The sequence below is a fragment of the Heloderma suspectum genome, chromosome 7 (assembly GCF_057233095.1).
Source record: "Heloderma suspectum isolate Gila_16-S chromosome 7, 16-S_ref, whole genome shotgun sequence".
NCBI lineage: Eukaryota > Metazoa > Chordata > Lepidosauria > Squamata > Helodermatidae > Heloderma > Heloderma suspectum.
The window spans coordinates 50912937-50934207 of NC_139464.1; the positions used below are offsets into that span (position 1 = coordinate 50912937).

The 21271-nt window shown below is 44.4% G+C and overlaps 1 protein-coding gene across 1 annotated transcript in view; it reads left to right on the forward strand.

The window, feature by feature from the left end:
• Nucleotides 1–21271, forward strand: part of ANKS1B (ankyrin repeat and sterile alpha motif domain containing 1B) — a 578800-nt gene that overhangs the window by 42496 nt on the left and 515033 nt on the right. The window contains exons 4-5 of the mRNA XM_084810203.1: nt 1559–1855; nt 19737–19812. Coding sequence (XP_084666329.1) covers nt 1559–1855; nt 19737–19812 — 373 coding nt within the window. The remainder of the gene's footprint in view (nt 1–1558; nt 1856–19736; nt 19813–21271) is intronic.

A 21271-nucleotide genomic window follows, 5' to 3' on the forward strand; every position in this document is an offset into this window, starting at 1 on the left:
GGATTGTTCATAGTTTAATTTGGTAACGCAAGGCACAGTAGCACTGAGTACAGCATGCCTGCTCAAATGTATCAGGTCTGTGTTAGATTTCCCAATTTCTGTTGCAATATCTGATGTTCCACTTTCAAAATCTCTAACAAAAAATAGTTTTTACATCTGTGAATGAACAAACAGGTATACGGAAATGCAGTATACTACATTTCTCCTAATATGGACCTTTTTCTCATTTCAAAATATATGAATATTTGTGGCCAAGTTGATAGTATAAGGCTTTTTAGTCTTTTTGGAGGGTATGGGCAGGATTTTTTCTGTCTGTTCTACAGTTTGTAGGGATTTGAAATAATTAGTGTTTCTGCATCTCTATTCATTCAAATATATTCTTATTTAGAAAAACTAACTTAACAGTGCAATCCTACACATGTCTGCTCAAACGTAAGTCCCACTGAGTTCAATGGGGTTTAGTCCCAGGTAAGTGGATATAGGATTGTAGCCTAAGTAGGTATTTTATTGCTATATGATATAAATTATTAAAATCTAAATTGGAATTATAATGACTAAGTATGCATTGTTATTTTTAGCAAACCTTTAAAACCAATTGTGCCTAATTTTAAAATGTTTTATTTATAAACCATGGCTGTAGTTTCTTATCTAATTGTGAAATATTTGCATGAAACATGTGTTCTTGTGATTTTTGTTTGTTACAATTTAGAACAGTGCCATTTACATATGGAATGGAATTGTCAAACATATTGGCTTGGATCTAAAGATCCCACCATTCAAGAGAAGGCACTTGCTTGTGTGGGAGGAGTGTCGCCAGTTTCCTCCCCATTTGCAACTCGCTGTGGCCCTCAAAAACTTTCATCAGAGAGTTGGGTGATTCTCCAGTGTGCCTTTTCAGGTTATGGGGGGGATCACTGATACTCCTGTGTGAGCAGAAGGCTTCTGCTCATGCAGTGGAATCGCAAGCTCCAAGCCAGGGCTCTTGTAATTTTGGAGACATGCCATTAAAAATTGTGTAACCAAGCTTTCCATTAGTCAATATGTATTTAAGTGACATACACAAATAATTACCTTTCTATGTAAAACTTAATGGACCATTGGGATTAATGGCTAAAACTAATTAAGCTTGTTTTGATGGTTTCATAGTTGCATAAAATCATACTTATATTCATATTTGTACTTTAGGAATCACAACTGTGTTAATTTTTTGTGTTTCTGTACATTTTTATATATTGACAGCCTTGGGACCTATTTAAATAAAATGAGCTGAACAAGAAAACATTTATGTTGCAGTTAGCTCCATTAAGTCCTATGTGGCTTCGCATATGACCAAGGTTTACATTTCTCCTCCTGTTATAAGGGGGAGGCTGCATCAGTTATAGTAGAAGGGAAGCTGAGCTCCCAAAGCTATCTGACTTAAATATTATCAGCAAAACTGTGATTACTGATATAATATCTATTGACTCTGTTTCAGTGTGCTCAAATAGAATACCACAAAAGACTATGCCAAGTGCAGTAAAGTTGTTGACAAGGCATTTTATTTTTCTCTTTTTAACAGAACAATGAAAATGAAACAGCTTTGCACTGTGCAGCCCAGTATGGACACTCAGAAGTTGTAGCTGTTTTGCTTGAAGAACTTACAGATCCTACAATAAGAAACAACAAATTAGAGACTCCATTGGATTTGGCAGCCTTGTATGGGCGCCTGCGAGTAGTGAAGATGATAATCAGTGCATATCCAAACTTGATGAGCTGTAACACAAGAAAACATACTCCTTTGCACCTTGCTGCACGTAATGGCCACAAAGCTGTTGTACAGGTGCTACTAGAAGCTGGAATGGATGTCAGCTGCCAAGTTAGTATGATTTTTAAAAGATGTATTATTTGAAGAAGGCCTGTTTTGTTCCTTTAGATGAAGATGTGACACAATAGTTGTATTTGTAACACCATAATGAAACATTGCAAAGTAGTTTATGAAAAATATTTTGCAACTTACAGCGTAGTAACAGGGTAGCTTTCTGCCCAACCGCTACAAACTTATTGCACCTATGTTCAGTGTGTTGGCTTATTATTGCCCCCAAGCATATTTCAAGAAGCTGGTTCTGATATATCAAGCCCTGACATATCAAATAGTTCCCCCTTCTCTTTCATATTCTGTGAAATTTCAAAGTTCATTTAAGAGCAGCTTCTTTGTGCATTCAGCAAAAGGTAAGGGCAAATAAAAATATTTTCCATGGGTATTTCTCAGCTTTGGGACAACTTCTTTATACTCTTGCTAACTAACTGGTCCTCAGTGACCTTTGGAAGCAGTGAAAAGGCCATTTTATCTGGCATGTATTTACTGGCCAGGAATAAGCTGGGAGTTATTTTCACTGCATATTTTAAACATATAATATGTATGTAAAACTATGCTAAATGTCTACTTTTAGGATCTACCCATTGATGTGTTGGGACTGAAAGGATGGATTAGAAATCTTCTGCACACTAGGATTTCTTTGGAGTATTTTTCCTGACCTTGTGCTGTATTAGAGGCCTCTTCCAGAATTTCTGAGAGTTTAAGGAGCAGCTTGTTGAGCACTGCAGGGGATGGTTTAGGGATGGGGAGCCTAAGGGCACAATACTATGGCCACTAGTCAGCGGCTAGATGGCCATAGGATAGGTTGGTTCCTGGGAACCGACCTTGGATGCCTTTCCAACGCTTCCTATGAGTCGTCTGGTGTCCGCCCCCTCCTTCTCCTGCTCCGACTTCCTGCAGCTAGACAACCGAAATCGGCTGCCTAGCCATGAATGCAGGGCAGCTGAAGCAAGGAGGGGAAGATCCCCTCTGCACTGGTCCTGCCCTGCATTGGATAGGCGGTCGCGTCCAAATTCAGAGGCAGATGCCTATCCCTATAGGATTGTGCCGTAAGATTCAATGTGTGGCCCCCAAAATGGACTTCTGGATCCTAACTAAATAAATAGCTAAGATATGTGAAATGTGGAAAAACCATTGCTTTCCATTGCCCACTGTTTAATACTGCCTCTTCTATTATAATATAATTGTATGCTTTTATATAAATGGCTTTTAAACTTAGTATATTGTATTTTAATGTTTTACCTTTTGTAAACCACCCAGAGAGCTTCGGCTGTGGGGCAGTACAGAAATGTAATACACATCATCATCATTATTATCATTATTATTAATAATAATAATAATAATAATAATAATAATATCTGAGTCAAATTATTATCATTTGTTGGGTGATGGAAAGTAATAAATGATAACTATCTTTTAAAGTATTGCAGTACAGAGGGGTTTTTGCATTCCCAGGAAGTAAAAATGGAGAAAAGGCTGCAGGAATGTTGTTTTGCAAAAGAAGCAGAATATTATATTGAAAATATTTTTGTCATTTATTACATTTCTATACTGCCCAATAACTGGAGCTCTCTAGGCGGTTCACAACAATTAAAACCACAAAATGTAGCACGATTACATCTTCTAAGTAATGTCCTCATAAAACACAAGAGCTGCAGCCAGGGAGGAATTCCATATTTCTAGCAGGTGTTAATATATTACTGATTGGACTTCTCATAGGCCATTTTACCTTTTTTGCCTTCAATAGAAAATGCTTTTAACCTTTATGTCAACAAGATTATATAAAACATTTCATCAAAAGCAGTAAATGCCAAGTTTTGGCTTTTGCTTTACCCATCCACTTTCAATATTATGCTTACAATGCAATCCTATACATGTCTACTCAGTAGTAAGTCCCAATGAGTTCAATGGAGCTTACTCCTAGGTAAGTGGATATAGGATTGCAGCCTTACTAAAATAAACTCACAAAGTTTGCAACCTTTTTCTTTCACACTGGATGTGCTTTATTTATTGTGAAATGTGTCTAGAACACTGTAGCTACTAAATAAGTATTAAATAATAATACTTCTACTAATATTGCTGCTTGAAATAATCACGCATAGGTGGTTTTCCTATAACACCACTGACTGAGTTTTGAATATTGGTGTAATTTATTTGCTAATACTTATTTTATAGAAGTCCAATTTTTAGTCAAGCTATAATGGCCCCTACTTCTTAAATAATACTTTATTTGCCATTTTACATTTTAGAACTGCTTGAGTTATTTGTTTTTCTAGTTTTCAATCAATTTAATTTTTTTAATTACTGCTGATTATGGTTAATACTGGGTACAGTGGAAGATTGTACTGAAAGTAACTTAATTTTTAACTATCAAATTGCTGATTAGTGGGGGAACAATAAATGCTGCTCTGCTAAAGCACAATCCATGAGCCGAAACCAGTTTCTGCAAGATCACGTTTCTGGATCTGTTCTTATGTGAATAAAAGTACATTGAACTGGGGGAGTGAAGTAAGTTGTACCTAGTACTACTACAGTATACCAGCACTATCAAATGGATTATGGTGCTGCCATCAGTCACTTCTGACAGCTCCAATCACATGTTGGGTGGTTGTGGAGTGAATGCTGACACCATTTTTCCTCCTTTCCTTCCAGCAGGTCATCTGTGTCAGAACTGACAACAGTGACAACCTGTTCTAGTTATGTATGGAGAGTCTTTTATGTTCAGTCATATTTTACACTGATAAAACATTTTTGTAAGGTAGCATGCAGAGTATAAAAATGCATTGCAAATCAGTTTGTGCAGAACGCTGTAGCCATAGTGTGACTGATGTCAATAAAACCTCTTCCCATCAGGTATTTAGTAAGTTCTCCGTGGGTAGGGATGTCAGAGAATTCCGCCACGAATCTTGGTGAGGCCGAATGCCAGTGTATTCGGCCCCCCGAACTCCGTGGCAGAACGGCCTGCTGCCGCCCTGCGAATCCCCCCCGGGATGAGACTCACCTGGGGTGGATGTTACGGACGGTGGCGGCTCCAGCGGTGGCTTCGGCGGAGGAGGCGGCGGCGGCTGGTCTTCCGACCGGCTGCCGCCGCCATTTGCAGTCTTCCCCCCCCCCCCATTCGTGATAGGCTACGTAAAGACTTACGTAGCCTATCACATCTGGGTAAAAAAAACAACAACGCGGCTACGGCCGCCGCCATTTGCATTCCCTATTTTTGGTTGTCTTAGTCTACATAAATATTTACATAGACTAAGACGGTGAAAATAAAGGGGAACGCAAATAGCGTCCGCTATGCTATTTGCGTTCCCCCTTAGTTTCGCCGTCTTAGTCTATGTAAATATTTACGTAGACTAAGACAACCAAAAATAGGGAACGTAAATGGCGGCAGCCGTAGCCGCCGCCATTTGCATACGTGTTTTTTTTTACCCAGACGTGATAGGCTACCTAAGTCTTTACATAGCCTATCACGGCTGAATACAAGGACACAAATGGCGGCAGCTACGGCCGCCGCCATTTGCGTCCCTGCTAGCCAGTGGCCGGATGTCCAGCTGCTGGCGGAGCCTGCCGGCAGCTCTGCGGAATCCCCACGGAGCGGAGCTGGCCAGCCAGGATTCTGGGGGGAGGGACGGAGCGCCTCCCCCCCCCCAGCGGAACCCAGCAGAGCCAGGTAAGGGGGGTTTTGTACATCCCTATCCATGGGTTGTTTACAGTCCTATAGTACAGCACCATCTAGAGGTTTGGGCAGGATCTGCTGCTGCTTCTCCCCTCAATTAGAATTTTTTTCTAGTGTGCCTAGAGGTAGGGCATGTTGAGTAATATATTATTTATTGTTGTGAAGAGCAACAGTAGTGGTTGACTGATATGCACCTTTCCACCCAAAACTGAACTAAGATGATAAATATCCTGAATAACAATAATTCAGGCTATTCAAGCAAGGCTTTTAAATTTTAGTTTATTGCTTCAATTTCTGAAGGGGAAATAGAAAAAGGCACAATAAATAATGAAGATACCAGACTGCCAGAGATCTTGGCCAAAGCCACCGTTATATTCAAAGCCCAGTAAGTCTTGTGGCTTCAAGATCATTTATTCCTTCATTCTAGATGAGTGTCAGGGTGGAAACTGAGCCCATAGAGCCCCAGAGCAGTTCTGATTCTGAGGAGGAACAGCAATCCATGGGAGAGGAGCCAGCTCATCCCTCACAGGCACAGCAGCTGGCAGAGATTCCTCTTGCCGGCATTCCTGAGTTAGATAGTGATCCTAGCAGTGAGAAAGTGCAGGAACAAGGCTTGCTAGATGCTCGACGCAGATGCAGAGAGCTATGAGCTATGGAGGGCGCGGAAAGGAGGCGTAGTGCCCGTTTGGCGCGCAAGCAACGGCCACCTCCCATGGACCCAAGGGAAAGAGGGAGGATCTCTCCCTAGCCCATAAGTTCTGGGTCTTCAAGTGACTCTCTTTCAAACGGGGATCAACCGCCTATTCGAAGCTTAGGCCACTGTGCTGTTCCTTGCTTTAGTCGCTGGTGATTAGCATCTGAAAGAGTCATTAAGTTGTAAAAGGATTAAAGCTTTGAAAAGAATCCTTTCGTCTGTGTCTTGAGTTGGCTATTGGAGTCTACTGAAAGAGGCCACCAGGGCGCTCCTGACAGCGAGTTGTCTCTTCATTCTGCATGTTCTCATATCCCAAGTTGGGTCCTATTTGTGGTCCTTTCTCTCTGGTAGGTCAAATAGCAAACCTTCATGGGGCAGTATTGATAATTTCTTTGGGATTATTTTCTTTGTAGAAGAGCTATCAGAGGAAAAATTGGACTTAGAGTCTTCTAGGTGGGAATCCTAAGGCTTTCTGAATGATAGTTAAAACACAGTATGACACATTGCTGATTTTTCTCAGAGTTGTAGTGCTGTATGCCCCAAAGACTTGATAATTTCCCCTTGGAAACAAAATTTTCTAGTTTCCAGACCAATTAAATTTTCAGAGAGACCAGATCTATAGCAAAGTTCCTGGTAGTGTCCTTCAGGCTTTATACAGTAGTAGTAGAGTCTTATAGATATAGTTAGTCTCTTCTATCAAATCTGCAGCACAAACAACCCTTCTTCCAAAGGCAGAACTCTTCCTTACATTGCTCTAAAAAGAAATACTCTTAAAGCAAAGTTGTTACCAGGAGAACAAAATTCCGTCACTATTTGCTGTGAGCCAATCTACACTAATGTTTTATCCCAGTACTGTAATGCAGAAAGCACACGACTCCCCAACCGATTGTCCTGTCATTATTTCTCTCTCAGTATTCTGCTTTTTCCCAAGCTACTTTTAAGACTTTTTTTTTCAGTGCTTGCAGGTGTTACAAATACATGTGTCTTCCAATCTAGCAGCATTATAACTCTTACTCGTGGGAGTGGGTTTAAAACTGTAGAACCTGTTTTGCAACGTTTTTCCACATGCTTACCCCCTCCAACAGCAGGATTTACACCAGGGGCAGGCTTGCCAACAAATTTGTCTAATTCTTACATTATTAACAATGCTTATAGGTCTGCCCCACACCAAGATGAAGACTGTATGTCTATTTATATGTAAAGACATCCATTCAGCCACATTTGTCAGAGTTGGCACGTTGTGCATACAAACATGACCAACGAGAACCTTAACCTGTGCACGTCATTCCTTGATGCGATGACTGTTCTGCTCAGGGAGGTCCTTTATCATTCCTTGGTGGGTAGTTCCACAGGAAACCATCTAGTGGACCATATCTCTGCTTCAGTACTGTGATGACATCTGCTGTACAGAAATTCCATCTGGCTATGGTCTGTTACACTCTGTACATGAGTGAGTAAACCTACACAGTAAGCTTTCATTTATGATGAATGACTGACTAACACATTTCTGTTAAATCTCTGCTCCAAAAAATATGCCTTCCTTAACAGTGTTAATATCATATCTACTGCTATGTCAGTTCATTTGTGATTACAGTATGTTGTTTTACACATCTTGCATAAATATTGTGGCTATTTCAACTTTTCTTCTATGCATGAATTAATAATTGCATGATTATTTGCCTTATTATATGAGAGTAGTGGAACACTTTTTCATTGTGCTTAGGAGAAAATAACACTCTCATTACAGTAATTCAAATGATGGTTCTGTTATGGTAAATTGTCATGTTCCTCTCCATGTATTTCATCTAACTTTGAGCTTGTCCTTTGCACATATCCTAGTTAAGTGTTATGTATAGCATGGACCTTATTTAACACAAATCAATACATACTGTTCACTTCAGGCCAATTCATACTGCTGTTGCAATAGGTATTTTACTGGAACGTTGCTGTATACTTTTGCAGTAACAATTTGTACCACAGTGTTGGTACAATACAATTCATGTAGTATTTCAGAGAGTTTTTACAATTTATTGTTACATGCATTACAGGTAAATAAATAGATGGAGGTTAACATAAAAATATTTACAAGAGCTTGCAAGTGGAAGAAGCATGTCAAGAAGTAGTTACTGGGGGCAGAAAGAGAAAATCATTAATGAGAAAATGGCTGCATCAGGAAAGAGGACTCATAAGGCTCTGAGTTCATGGCTATGCACAGGTTAAATTCAATAAAAGTCAAAGTATTGCTAGAAAGAAGTATCACCTTCCTTTGATACATGCATGTTGTGAAGAAGCACAAAGTAAGATCCATGCTGTAAGGAAGACACTTGCACTTGGTCAGACAGATGTAAATTCTGGACCTGCTAGTGTTGATGTCAGTTCTTGAGAATTAAATAAATATTGTTTTGCTTCAAGGAATCCTGATAATGAAATAGAGAGGGCAGACTGGGGGAAAAAACAGTCTATTTTGCTGTGAGAGATGTTTCTGTTGCAACTGAGAAGACAATTAATTCATCATCCTCAGGGAAAAAAACCAGGGCAGCATACATGCTTGGACTGGACTGAGAATAGGGACAGTGATAGAGGACAGAGAATCCATCCTGAATTGAGTGATGTTAATGAAGAGGAGCCTCCTAGTGATGCAGTTAAAGACATCCTTGCAGAAAGAAGCAGCCCTTCTTTGAGAACTGAGGATCCTGAAATTGAGGAAGGCAGACCAGAAATGCAGAGACAGCTGCCCAGGCATGCTTGTGATGAGGCTGCCAAGGACCATAAAACAGTGTGCATCAAATCCTTAAAGATTCACCAAGAAAGGTGCTGCACGAGGAGGAAGATTCACCAGTACCACCATATGATGGCAATTCAATTTATGTGATTATAAAGCAGGATAGTGAGGTTCAGGATGATCATGATATAATTGATTGTTTTCTAAAACAACAACTTGTGTAGATGAAACATAGTGTCAGGAGCGCCCTAGCTGCCTCTTAAAGTTCCCTCCGGTTGCCAAAACAAGACGCAGGCAAAAGGGATTCTTTCCAAGGCTTTATTCCTTTACATCCTAATGACTCTTTCAGATGCTAATTGCCAGCGACTAAGCAAGGAACTGTATCATAGCAAAGTAACCTAAGCTCCATGTACGCAGTTGGTCCCCGTTTGGAGAAGGGCGGGAAAAGCTCTGAAACTTACGGGTTAGGAGGGGAGGCTCCCGTCCTTACCCGTGGGGCATTGGGATGCAGCCGTTCCCGGAGCGCCAAGCGGGCTGAGCCCTCCACCTCGCACCGGCGCCTTGTGTCTAGCAACAGCCACTCTCCCGCTCTTTCGCTGCCATGGTCACTATCTCTCTCAGGAATGCGAACTGGGGGGGGGGGGCTCTCTCTGCAGCTGCGCCTCTGAGAGACGAGTGGGCTCCTCTCCCACAGGTTGTAGCTCTTCCTCAGAATCAGAGCTGCTTTGGGGCTCTATGGGCTCAGTTCCAACCCTGACACACAGCAAGTTATTGGTAATTGTCCACCTATCGTTCTCCATAGTAATTCTCAAAATGTTGTGGAAGGAGAAATACATACAAGTTGCCATAATGACATTGCTCACTATGATGGGCAAACTTTCAATGTTGTATCAAGAGGTTGTGTGTTTGAACAATCCAAATACAGATTGTTATTCCACAAACAAAATCCCTAAAACTCAGCATAGAAATGCATCATATATCTGGAAGTACTTCAGCTGCCTTGAAGATGACACGTACTTTGTTATTTGTAGCCAATGTAGAACAAAGGTCTAAGGAAGGAGGGTGGTTGCAGGAAAGTAGCTATAACTCCAGCGCAAAGGCATCTAGAGCTTTATTTATTTATTTATTTATTTATATTTTATTTATTTCATTTCTGTACTGCCCAATAGCCGAAGCTCTCTGGGTGGTTCACAAAAATTAAAACCAAAGAGCACACAATAAAACAATATAAAATATATAAAACATTAACACCACAGTATAACAATACAACCAGAATAAAACCTAGCAGCAATGCAGGGATTTAAAATACAGATTTTAAACAGCAAAGCTAAAGGTCTAGAAAGCTAAAATGCTAAAATGCCTGGGAAAATAAAAAGGTCTTCACCTGCTGCCAGAAAGAATACAGTGTAGGTGCCAGGCGAACCTCACTAGGGAGCTCATTCCACAGCCGGGGTGCCACAGCAGAAAAAGCCGTCCTCCTAGTAGCCACCCGCCTCACTTCCTGTGGCAGGGGCTCATGGAAAAGGGCCACTGAGGATGATCTTAATGTCCGGGTAGGCACATATGGGAGGAGGTGACCCTTCAAATAACCTGGCCCCAAGCCATTAAGGGCTTTGAATGTTAATAATAGCACTTTGAATCGGGCCCAGAAATGGACTGGCAGCCAGTGCAGCTGGAAAAGTACTGGCGTAATATGAGCTCGCGGGCCAGTCCCTGTTAACAATCTTGCTGCCCTATTTTGGACCAGCTGAAGTTTCCGGACCGTTTTCAAAGGCAGCCCCATGTATAACGCTTTGCAGTAATCCAGATGAGAAGTTATCAGAGCATGGATAACTGTAGCTAGGCTATCTCTGTCCAGATAAGGGCATAGTTGGTATACCAGCCTAAGCTGATAAAAAGTGCTCCATGCCACTGAGTTCACTATATCATCCTCTGCTACCATCAAGGGTTGGTGCTATCAACAACAGCTCAAGGAAATCCTGTGAAAAGAACTGTATCACTAATGTGTTACAGAAAGTGAGAGAGAACTCTTGGGACAGAGTTAAATCATTCTTTTTCAGAGTACATTGCTCATTCAATGTTGCCATTTCCAGCTGTGGAAGATGAAGCATTTCTTGATTTTGTCTCTCTCTTGCTCCACATTGGAAAGTTGTTGTTGTTGTTGTTGTTCAGTCGTTCAGTTGTGTCCGACTCTTCGTGACCCCATGGACCATAGCACGCCAGGCCTTCCTGTCCTGCGCTCTCTCCCGGAGCGTGCTCAAGTTCATATTCATTGCATCCGTGATGCTATCTAGCCATCTCATCCTCTGCCGTCCCCTTCTCCTTTTGCCTTCAGTCTTTCCCAGCATCAGGGTCTTTTCCAGGGAGTTTTCTCTTCGCATTAGGTGGCCAAAATATTGGAGCTTCAGCTTCATTATCTGTCCTTCCAATGAGCACTCAGGGTTGATTTACATTGGAAAGTACCAAGCCTTTACTATTTTTCCAAACATCTACTTCCTGCTCTGGAAAATGGCATTAAGAAAGAAATGTCTTCAGATTTGAGAAATGCTGTGGGACAGTGGATATAACTAGTGATAGTTGGACAAGTAACCAAACGAAGGCTGAGTACTGGAACTCAATGGGTTTCCAGTACTTCAAAACATAGAACAAAAAGAAGGAACGCTACTGTACTATTTCAGTTGTTTTCTGGCGTGCACAATGCAAAAAAAAATTTCAAAAAACGTGAAAGAAGTAAGTACTTGATAAGTGGCTTACTCCGGTTCAGTTGGAATTGGGATGCACATCCTCTGATAATGGATCAAACGACATAAAATCAGTCTTTGAGAGCAGAATGACACATGTTCAGTGCATTATGCACTGTCTAAACTTGGATGTATTATCAGCACTATGTACAGCTTTACTGAAAATGAAGAAACTAATCATGCTGGCCCATTCAGTATGTTCGCATTTTGGGCATTCCTGTTCTTCCATGGAAGTCATTAGGGAACTACAAATAACACAAACAAAGGAGCCAAGCATGGCAGTCACCGAATGGAAGTGAACCATTACAAAAGTTTTCAGTGGAGACTGAGAAACTAGATTCTGCTGTATGGCCAACCCCAGCAGAGGATTCCATAGTAGGAATGCAGCTCGGAGTATGTGGGGTTTCTGGCACAGTGTTTAACTGCAACTCGTACTGAATTTGAAGACTTCCCAGCTTGTTCTCCGTAGCAGATAGTCTGGCCATAACACCCCCTTGCTGCCTACTTATGGATAAAACACCCTGAAATATAGTTGTTTTTTTTTACCACTGTCTTGCAGTCTTGCAGATCTTTCTGTTTAACATAATAGAAATTATAAATATCAAACATGATGGGGGTTTTTAAAAGCAAAACAAAAGTAAAGGATTTAGGAAGACAGTCAAAGTAATAAATTAACATTGGGTTTGCTTGGTACAAGGGGCACATAGGAAGAGAATGTTAGGCAGGAACATAATGTATGAAATAATGGTTCTGAAATGATGATGGTGACTGGTCATGGTGTTATTAAGAATAGTCATTAATTCCTTTTTGGTTTTGTTAATGAACAAAAACACAATACACAGAAACAAAGGTAACAGGATAACATGGAGAGGAGGAGGATCATGTAAGCAGACTTGGTTCCTTGGAGGAAAAAAGGCGGGATATAAATGTAATTAAACACACACACACACAAGCATACATGCACATATACATACACTCTTACACAATTTTTTGGAAAGAAGCATTTTTTCCAAAAATATTCACAGTAAGCAATCCCATTAAACCTTCTAGATGCCTCAAACTACATATATTATTTCAAACACAGAGGAAGAATTGTATTATACTCTGTTACCACTACAAGAATTCACCTCACGGCACTTTCTCCGATCATGGGACAAGGAACCCATCACAGACTGGTGGCAGCTTCCAAAAGTCTTTTCCAAAGGCAGTGATGCTGACTGGGAAACTGCTAACTGGTCAGGGAGTCAGCTAATCCTATTGCAGAGCAGAGACTAGGAGGAGAGGGAAGAGTTCACTGACAAGGAATCAACCCCAGAAGCAAGCTGGAGTTGTTTAAGGGGGCAAGGCAAGGAAACAGAGCAGGAAAGGGAAATAAAAAAGAGGCCAGTCAGCTGGGAGAGTAATGTTAGAGAGAGGATGGAGGATTGACCTAAAGAAGAGGAAGGAGTAATTTCAAGTCCATCAACAGCCAGGGAAGCAAAGTGGACACCCAAGCCTCCCAGTGCAGAAAAGAAGTTCTGTCCTCAGACGAGAGTGAAAGAAAGCCCAGAAAAGTATTTGCCTTATGAGGAGGAAGAGGACACAGAGGAAGCTGCTAGGAAAAAGAGGAAGACAGAGGGGGCTGATCCAGGGTATCAAGAGGCCCCAGTTCCCTTTCAGTTTGGGGGCAGAACTCAGGTGTCAGAAGGAATCTTCTCCAACCTAGCTTCAGGACAGCCCACTGCCATCCCACTCCTCCAAAGGAGATAAGAAATATGAGGAACTGACTTACTAACTCCGGTTACCTGACCCAGTTACCTGTGACATCAGGAGGTGACATAGCAATCATATGCACAACAGTATAAGTTGCTTTATGTTGCTGGCTGAAGTGTGATTTTGGCACTGGCAGTATTGTTACTGGGTCTGATGTAGGTGGTGGTGGAGAATCTGCAGCAGAGGGTGAAGAATATACATTAGGAGGCAGCTCATATAGCAATTCTTCTGTTCTTGTCCATTCTACTGGTTATTTATTTATTTCATTTCTATACCGCCCAATAGCCGAAGCTGTCTGGGCGGTTCACAAAAATTAAAACCAAACAGCACACAATAAAAGAATTTAAAATATATAGAATATTAAAACCACAATATAATAATACAACCACAATAAAACCTAGCAGCAGTGCAGGAGTTTAAAATACAGATTTAAAACAGCAAAGCTACAAGTTTAGAAAGCTAAAATGCTAAAATGCCTGGGAAAATAAAAAGGTCTTCACCTGGCGCCAAAAGGAATACAATGTAGGTGCAAGGCAAACCTCACTAGGGGGCTCATTCCAGAGCCGGGGTGCCACAGCAGAAAAAGCCCTCCTCCTAGTAGCCAACCGCCTCACTTCCTTTGGCAGGGGCTCACGGAGAAGGGCCGCTGACGATGATCTTAAGGTCTGGGCAGGCACGTATGGGAGGAGGTGACCCTTCAGATAACCTGGCCGTAAGCCATTAAGGGCTTTAAATGTTAATACCAGCACTTTGAATTCGGACTGGAAATGGACTGGCAGCCAGTGCAGCTGAAAAAGTACTGGCATAATATGAGCTCGCTGGCCAGTCCCTGTTAACAATCCTGCTGCCCTATTTTGGACCAGCTGAAGTTTCCGGACCGTTTTCAAAGGCAGCCCCACGTATAACGCATTGCAGTAATCCAGATGAGAAGTTATCAGAGCATGGATAACTAGCTAGGCTATCTCTGTCCAGATAAGGGTGTAGTTGGTATACCAGCCTAAGCTGATAAAAAGTGCTCCGTGCCACTCAGTTCACCTGTGCCAGTGACAGTTCTGGATCCAAGAGCACCCCCAAACTACGAACGTGATCCTTTAGGGGGAGTGCAACCCCCTCCAGAATATCACCTAGTCGGGCAGATGAACCACCCACTAGCAGTACCTCCATCTTGTCTGGATTGAGTTTCAGTTTACTGGCCCTCATCCAGTCCATTACCATGCCCAGGCACTGATTCAAAACAGCCACTGCCTCACCTGGGTTTGATGAGAAAGAGAGATAGAGCTGGGTGTCATCCGCATATTGATGGCACCTCAGCCCACACCTCCGGATAACCTTCCCCAGCGGTTTTATGTAGATGTTAAACAGTGTAGGGGATAAAATAGAGCCCTGTGGAATCCCATGGCACAATTGCCATGGCACAGAGCAATAATCCCCCAGCACCACCTTCTGGAATCAGCCATCCAAGTAGGAGTGGAACCACTGTAGTGCAGTGCCTCCTACTCCCAACCCAGACAACCTATCCAGAAGGATGCCATGGTCGATGGTATCGAAAGCTGCTGAGAGGTCCAGGAGAATCAACAGGGTCACACTCCCCCTGCCCTTCTCCTGGCAGAGGTCATCCCACAGGGCGACCAAGGCAGCTCCTGTTCCAAAACCAGGCTTGAAGCCCGATTGAAATGGATCTAGATAATCCGTTTCATTCAACAGTGTCTGGAGCTGTCCTACAACCGCCTGCTCAAGCACCTTGCCCAAGAAGGGGATGTTGGCCACTAGCCTATAATTGTTAACATCCTCCAGGTCCAGGTTAGGCTTTTTCAGGAGTGGTCTGATTACCACCTCTTTTAAAGAGGCCAGCACCACTCCCTCTCTCAAGGAGGAATTTACAACCTCCTGGACCCAGCTGGACATCCCCTCCTTGTTTGATTTAATAAGCCATTTATTTTCCCAGGCATTTTAGCATTTTAGCTTTCTAGACCTTTAGCTTTGCTGTTTAAAATCTGTATTTTAAACAGATTTGTATTTGTGGCTTCTCGGAAGATTCGCCGCCTCAGGCAGGGCAAGACTAAGTTTCCAGCTATGTGACAACTTTTCGCTTGCTGATGCAGGATTTACAGTGGAATGATGCCCCGCTGGTGGGTCAGTTTTTGGACGGTTTAAACGACGAGTTCTTGGACGAGTTGGCGCGCACGCCCAGCCCGACGACTTTGGAGGACCTCATCCAGACCTTCCTCCAGATAGATAGTCAGCTGGAGGGGCACTGGCAGACCCGGCAGGGCTCCGGGGGCCGAGATTTCCCTCCTCCCATTCCCCCACGTTTCCTGCCCCCCTGCCCCTGTGGTGGGGGCGGAGGAGACCCCGATGCAGCTGGGAGCTACCCGAGCCCCGCTGCTGCTAGAGGAGCTTGAGCGCCGGTGAGCTGAGTGCTGCTGCTTTCAGTGTGGAAAACGGGGCCATTTCGCCAAGACCTGCCGTGTTAGATCTGCAGCTCCTCTGCCTCCCCTTTCTCTCCTTCCCCCTCCTTCTCCTCCTCATCCCCAGGCCTGACTGGACTGCCCTCCAAGCCTGTTGGGGGCTTCCAGTGTGGGGGTCGGTTCCCCACTGGGTGGGTGCCTTCCGCAACCCCCCCACCCTCCCATCTGCTATTGCTGGTTCACCTACGCTCCTCTCAGTGGGGTGGGGTGGAAGCCCTGGCTTTGGTGGACTCTGGAGCTATGACAAGTTTCATGGATGAAACGTTCGCTCTCTTCCACAAGATTCCTACCCTGCCCCTTCCTGCCCCCTTGACAGTGGAGACCATCGATGGGCATTCTCTCCCTTTGGGCGCGGTGACCCGTATTACAATTCCACTCACTCTGTGCACCCAGTCCCACATTGAGCTGATTCAGTTTCACTTGGCTGAGGTTCCCCTATACCCAATCGTGCTGGGTATTACCTGACTCTCTAAGCATAATCCTCAGATTTCTTGGGGGCTTCAGCAGGTGGAGTTTGCATCTCCCTACTGCTGGGAGCATTGCCTCCTGGAGGAGGCGCCTGTCCCAGTCCAGGCCTTAACCTTTTCCTCTCCCTCCTCATCTGTTTCTGGCAGTTCTTCAGCTACCATCTTATACCATCTGGGAGAAGGAACTGTTGGCCATCAAGTCCGCTTTGGAGACCTGGCAACATCTTCTAGAGGGGGCACAGCACCCAGTTGAAATTAGAACTGACCATCGCAACCTCGAACATCTTCAGACAGCCCGTGCCTTAAACCAGAGGCAGATTAGGTGGTCGCTTTTTTTCCCCAGTTCCACCTTAAGATTTGCCATGTGAAGGCCTCCGACAACCTACAAGCGGATGCTCTTTCTCATAAGCCAGACCTCCAGCCAGGGGGTGAGGGAAATCCCCCCCCTCTCTGATTCTTCCCCTCCAGAGCCTGGCGGCAGCTGCGGTGCCTCACTCTTGGGAGGAGCTCCTTCACTCTGCACAGGCTCAGGATGCTTTTGTTCGCACAAAGGTGGAGGAATTGGGGCTAGCCTCTGTCCCCCCCCACCCTACCCCTTTCTCTTTGCGAGGTGGCCTGCTTTACCATTCTGGCCGGGTCTATGTGCCTTCTAGACCCCTCTGCGAGAAGGTCCTCCATCAGTGCCACGACTCCCCCACCGCTGGGCATTTTGGTGTCGCCAAGACCCTGCACGGAGTGACGTTGGATTTTTGGTGGCCTCGTGTGTGTCGGGACGCCAAGTCCTATGTCGCCTCCTGCCCAACCTGCCAGCGGGTGAAGGCCCCCTCAGGCAAGCCCACAGGCTTGCTTCACCCCCTGCCTACCCCCTCAGGACCTTGGAAACTGCTCTGCCTTGATTTCATCACTGACTTGCCTCCCTCACACGGTAAGACCACCATTCTGGTGATGGTGGATTTGTTTTCTAAGATGGCCCATTTCATCACCTGCTCTGGGTTGCCCACAGCCAGGGAGACGGCGGAGCTGTTTTTGGTGCATGATTTCCAGCTCCACGGATGGCCCGAGGGTCTCATTTCAGATAGGGGGGCCCAATTCACTGCCCATTTCTGGAGGGAGCTGCTTGGGCTTCTACATGTGACACTCCATCTTTCCTCCGCCCACCATCCGCAGATGGACGGTCAGACCGAGTGCACCAATGCGACTCTGGAGCAATATTTGCACTGTTATGTCAATTACCAGCAAGATGACTGGTTTTCCTTGCCGCCTCTCGCGGAATTTGCTTATAACAATGCCTGCCATGCTTCCACCCGCCAAACTCCATTTTTTGCCAATTTTGGTTACCACCCCAAGGCTTTCCCGTCTACCTTAGCTCCCTCTTCGGTGCTGGCGGCCCACGACTTTTTAGAGGAGTTGAGAGCAGTACACCACCTCTTACGGGACTCCCTCGAGCAAGCCAAGACAGCCTACAAGTCCTCTGCGGACCGACGGCACCAGCCGGTCTGTCTCTGCAACTGGGGGACTGGGTTTGGTTGTCCACCCACTACCTCCCCTCTCACTTGCCTGCAAGGAAGCTCATGCCTCATCGCACGGGGCCTTTCCAGATTACTGCCCAGATTAACCCTGTTGCTTTTCACCGGGCTCTCCCCCCCTCCATGAAGATCCATCCTGTTTTTCATCAGTCCTTGCTGTCCCCCCGGTTTCTGGTGACCCTCATCGCTCGACCAGCTCCCCCCCCCCCGCCACCGCCAGTTCTGGTGGAGGGGGAGGAGAAGTTTGAGGTCGCGGAGATTCTGGATTCCCGCCTTTCTCGTGGACGCCTGCAATATCTGGTGGACTGGAAGGGGTACGGGCCAGATGAGCGATCCTGGGAACCCGTGGAATATGTACATGCTGCGTTGCTGCTGAGGCGTTTCCACTAGCTGTACCCCCACAAGCCCGGGGGGGAGCCCTCATGGGAGCGGGGATGATGTCAGGGTGGACACTGAGCCCATAGAACCTCACAGCAGTTCTGATTCTGAGGAGGAACAGCCATCCGTGGGAGAGGAGCACGCTCTTCCCTCCCAGGCCCTGCAGCTGGCAGAGATTCCTCCTGCCGGCATTCCAGACATAGGTAGCGGTCCTGGGAGTGAAAGAGCGTGGGAGGAGGGCTGGCTGGATGCTCGACGCAGACTCAAAGAGCGACAAGCTATGGAGGGCGCGGAAAGGAGGCGTATCGCCAGTTTGGCGCGCGAGCAACAGTTGCGTCCAGAGGACCCAAGGGAAAAGGGGAGGGACTCTCCCTAGCCCATAAGTTCAGGGTCTGCAAGTGATTCTCGTTCAAACGGGGACCAACTGTTTCCAACCCGGGGCATAGGTTACTCTACTGTTCATAGCTTAGTCGCTGGTGATAGAGTTATTAAGTTGTAAAAAGAATAAAGCCTTGAAAAGCATCCTTTGTCTGTGTCTGGAGTAGGCTACTGGAGTAGACTGAAAGAGGCCGGCTAGGCAATAACATTAACTAGAGCTATATAGGCATACTTTGCAGCATAAACCAAATGTGTCAGTTTCCTATGTAGTGCTTTTCTTAGGTAACAAATGTACTTTATTTAGTAATGGTTTCTGTGATGCAGAATTCTCAAAATTATTTTTTAAAAATAGATGACAATGGAATACAAAAACAAAGGAATAAAAAATGTTCAGTTCATATATGAATCTGTTGAGTCAAATTGGCAATTTTGTGAAAAAGCCTGCCAATATTGAACAGAACACACACTAATTTGAATTGGCACGAGTCCAAACTGAGAACAATTTCTTGCAACTGAAATGGTATCAAAGTTACAGGGGGTTTTTAGGGATTAATCATGTGTACATTTCATATGTAGGATTTTTGACTGAGAATGGTGCACAGATATGATTTATTCAAGGAACACAGTATTGTTTTGTAAATTATATTAGTTTCATAGCAATCATTGAGTTTCAATAGGATGTGAGTTAACTTATTGCACGTGCCTACAAAGCAGCTACCTTTGGGTACTTGATCTGCTTAATATAAGACCAAAAGCTGATTTGCTTTCCCAAGCAAGAGAATAACCTCTTGGGAAATGTGTTCAGTTCAGATACCAGCAAGCATTACCATCTGGACAATTCCCCAGGTATATATTTTGGTGCTATCACTACTTACAGAGGAGTGACTCCCACTGAACTCACTGGGACATACATAAGAGTAATAGCCCATACAATTGTGCTGTCAGTCAGTTATTCTGCATCCTGTGGTTATAGGTTAATGTTGCATCCTGTGGTTAATAGTGATCATTAATACTTTTTCTAATTGTTTGAGTTAAAAAGATTGTATGATATTTTAGATTATCTTTAACTGATTCTTTTCCAGACAGAAAAAGGGAGTGCATTACATGAAGCAGCTTTGTTTGGAAAGGTGGATGTGGTACGCATTCTCCTAGAAACAGGTAAATAATAATTATTCTCCAAATTCTAATTTGTCTCCAATTTCCTAATTTCAAAACGTGCTATTTGGGGTGCAGTCCTCTGAACCTGGAGGCTTCTGAGATTCCTGTGCCCTGCCAGGCTGGAACTAGCAAGGCGGGAGAAATGGCTGCAACAATCTTTGCCTCCCCATCCTCTGATCTCTTGCATTTTTGCTAGACAGGCTTTTCAGCTCGTCTAGCAAGGATGCTTCGGAGGGGGAGGGAAAGAAGCTGGAGGAGGCTTGGGATAAATCCTGGTCTCCAGTCTCCTCCCCTCCCTGTCCACCAGAATGCTGCCTTTCCCCCCTCTCCGAGGTTGAATTTCCAACCTCGGAGAAGTGGCTGGCACAGTTCTCTCCATGCCAGCTGCAAGGGGGTGGGGGTCAGATCTCTGACTCCCCCTTCTGAGGTCAGAGTGCTGATTCCAACCTCAGAAGGATTTAACTTCTGATTTAACAGGATTTAACTAGCAATCCTATGGTCCCGTAGGATTGCTCTCTTATTCTTCTCTGAACTTGATTCATGTCAGATGTCAATAAGGTTCCTGCGGAATGAAAGGTATAAGCCCGGATCAATAACGTATCTTCCTTTAGTAGAAGCAAAACCTATTAAATGGATCTATTGATGTTAAGGCTTGTGAATAGCTACTGTCATCGGAGAGCATTTCAGAATTTTAGGTATCCTGTAGGCACTGTATAGCAAAGGTTACTTATATTTTATGGTAAAGGAATGTAAAAGAACAGTATTCAAATTTCTGTAGCCAATTGGCTTTTATTTATTTATTATTAAATTTATTAATCGCCCATCTGGCTGGTCACCCAGCCACTCTGGGCGATGTACAACATACAATAAAACAGTTTAAAACAATGAAATTCTACAATAAAAACATTTCCTAAAATACCCTAACCCACCCCAAATGCCTGCCTGAACAACCACGTTTTTAATGCACGACGGAAGCTCATTAAAGAGGGGGCATGACGGAGTTCCCTAGGGAGGGAGTTCCACAGAGTGGGGGCCACCACAGAAAAGGCCCTCTCCCTTGTCCCCACCAGTCTAGCTGTCCTGGCTGATGGGACAGACAGAAGGCCATCCGAGGCTGATCTTGTTAAGCGGCCTGTCTGGTGCTGCCGGAGGCGCTCCTTAAGATAGGCTGGGCCGGAACCATATAGGGTTTTAAAGGTCAAAACCAACACCTTGAATTTGGCCCGGAAAACAACTGGTAACCAGTGCAACTCCTTCAGCACTGGAGTGATGTGATCTCGCCGGCGGCTGCCTTTAATCAGGCGAGCCGCCGCGTTCTGTACCAGCTGCAGTTTCCGAACCGTCTTCAAGGGTAACCCCACGTAGAGTGCATTACAGTAGTCTAAACGAGAGGAGACCAGGGCATGTACTACCGATGGGAGCAGATGGTCGGGAAGGAAGGAGTGCAGCCGCTGTATCA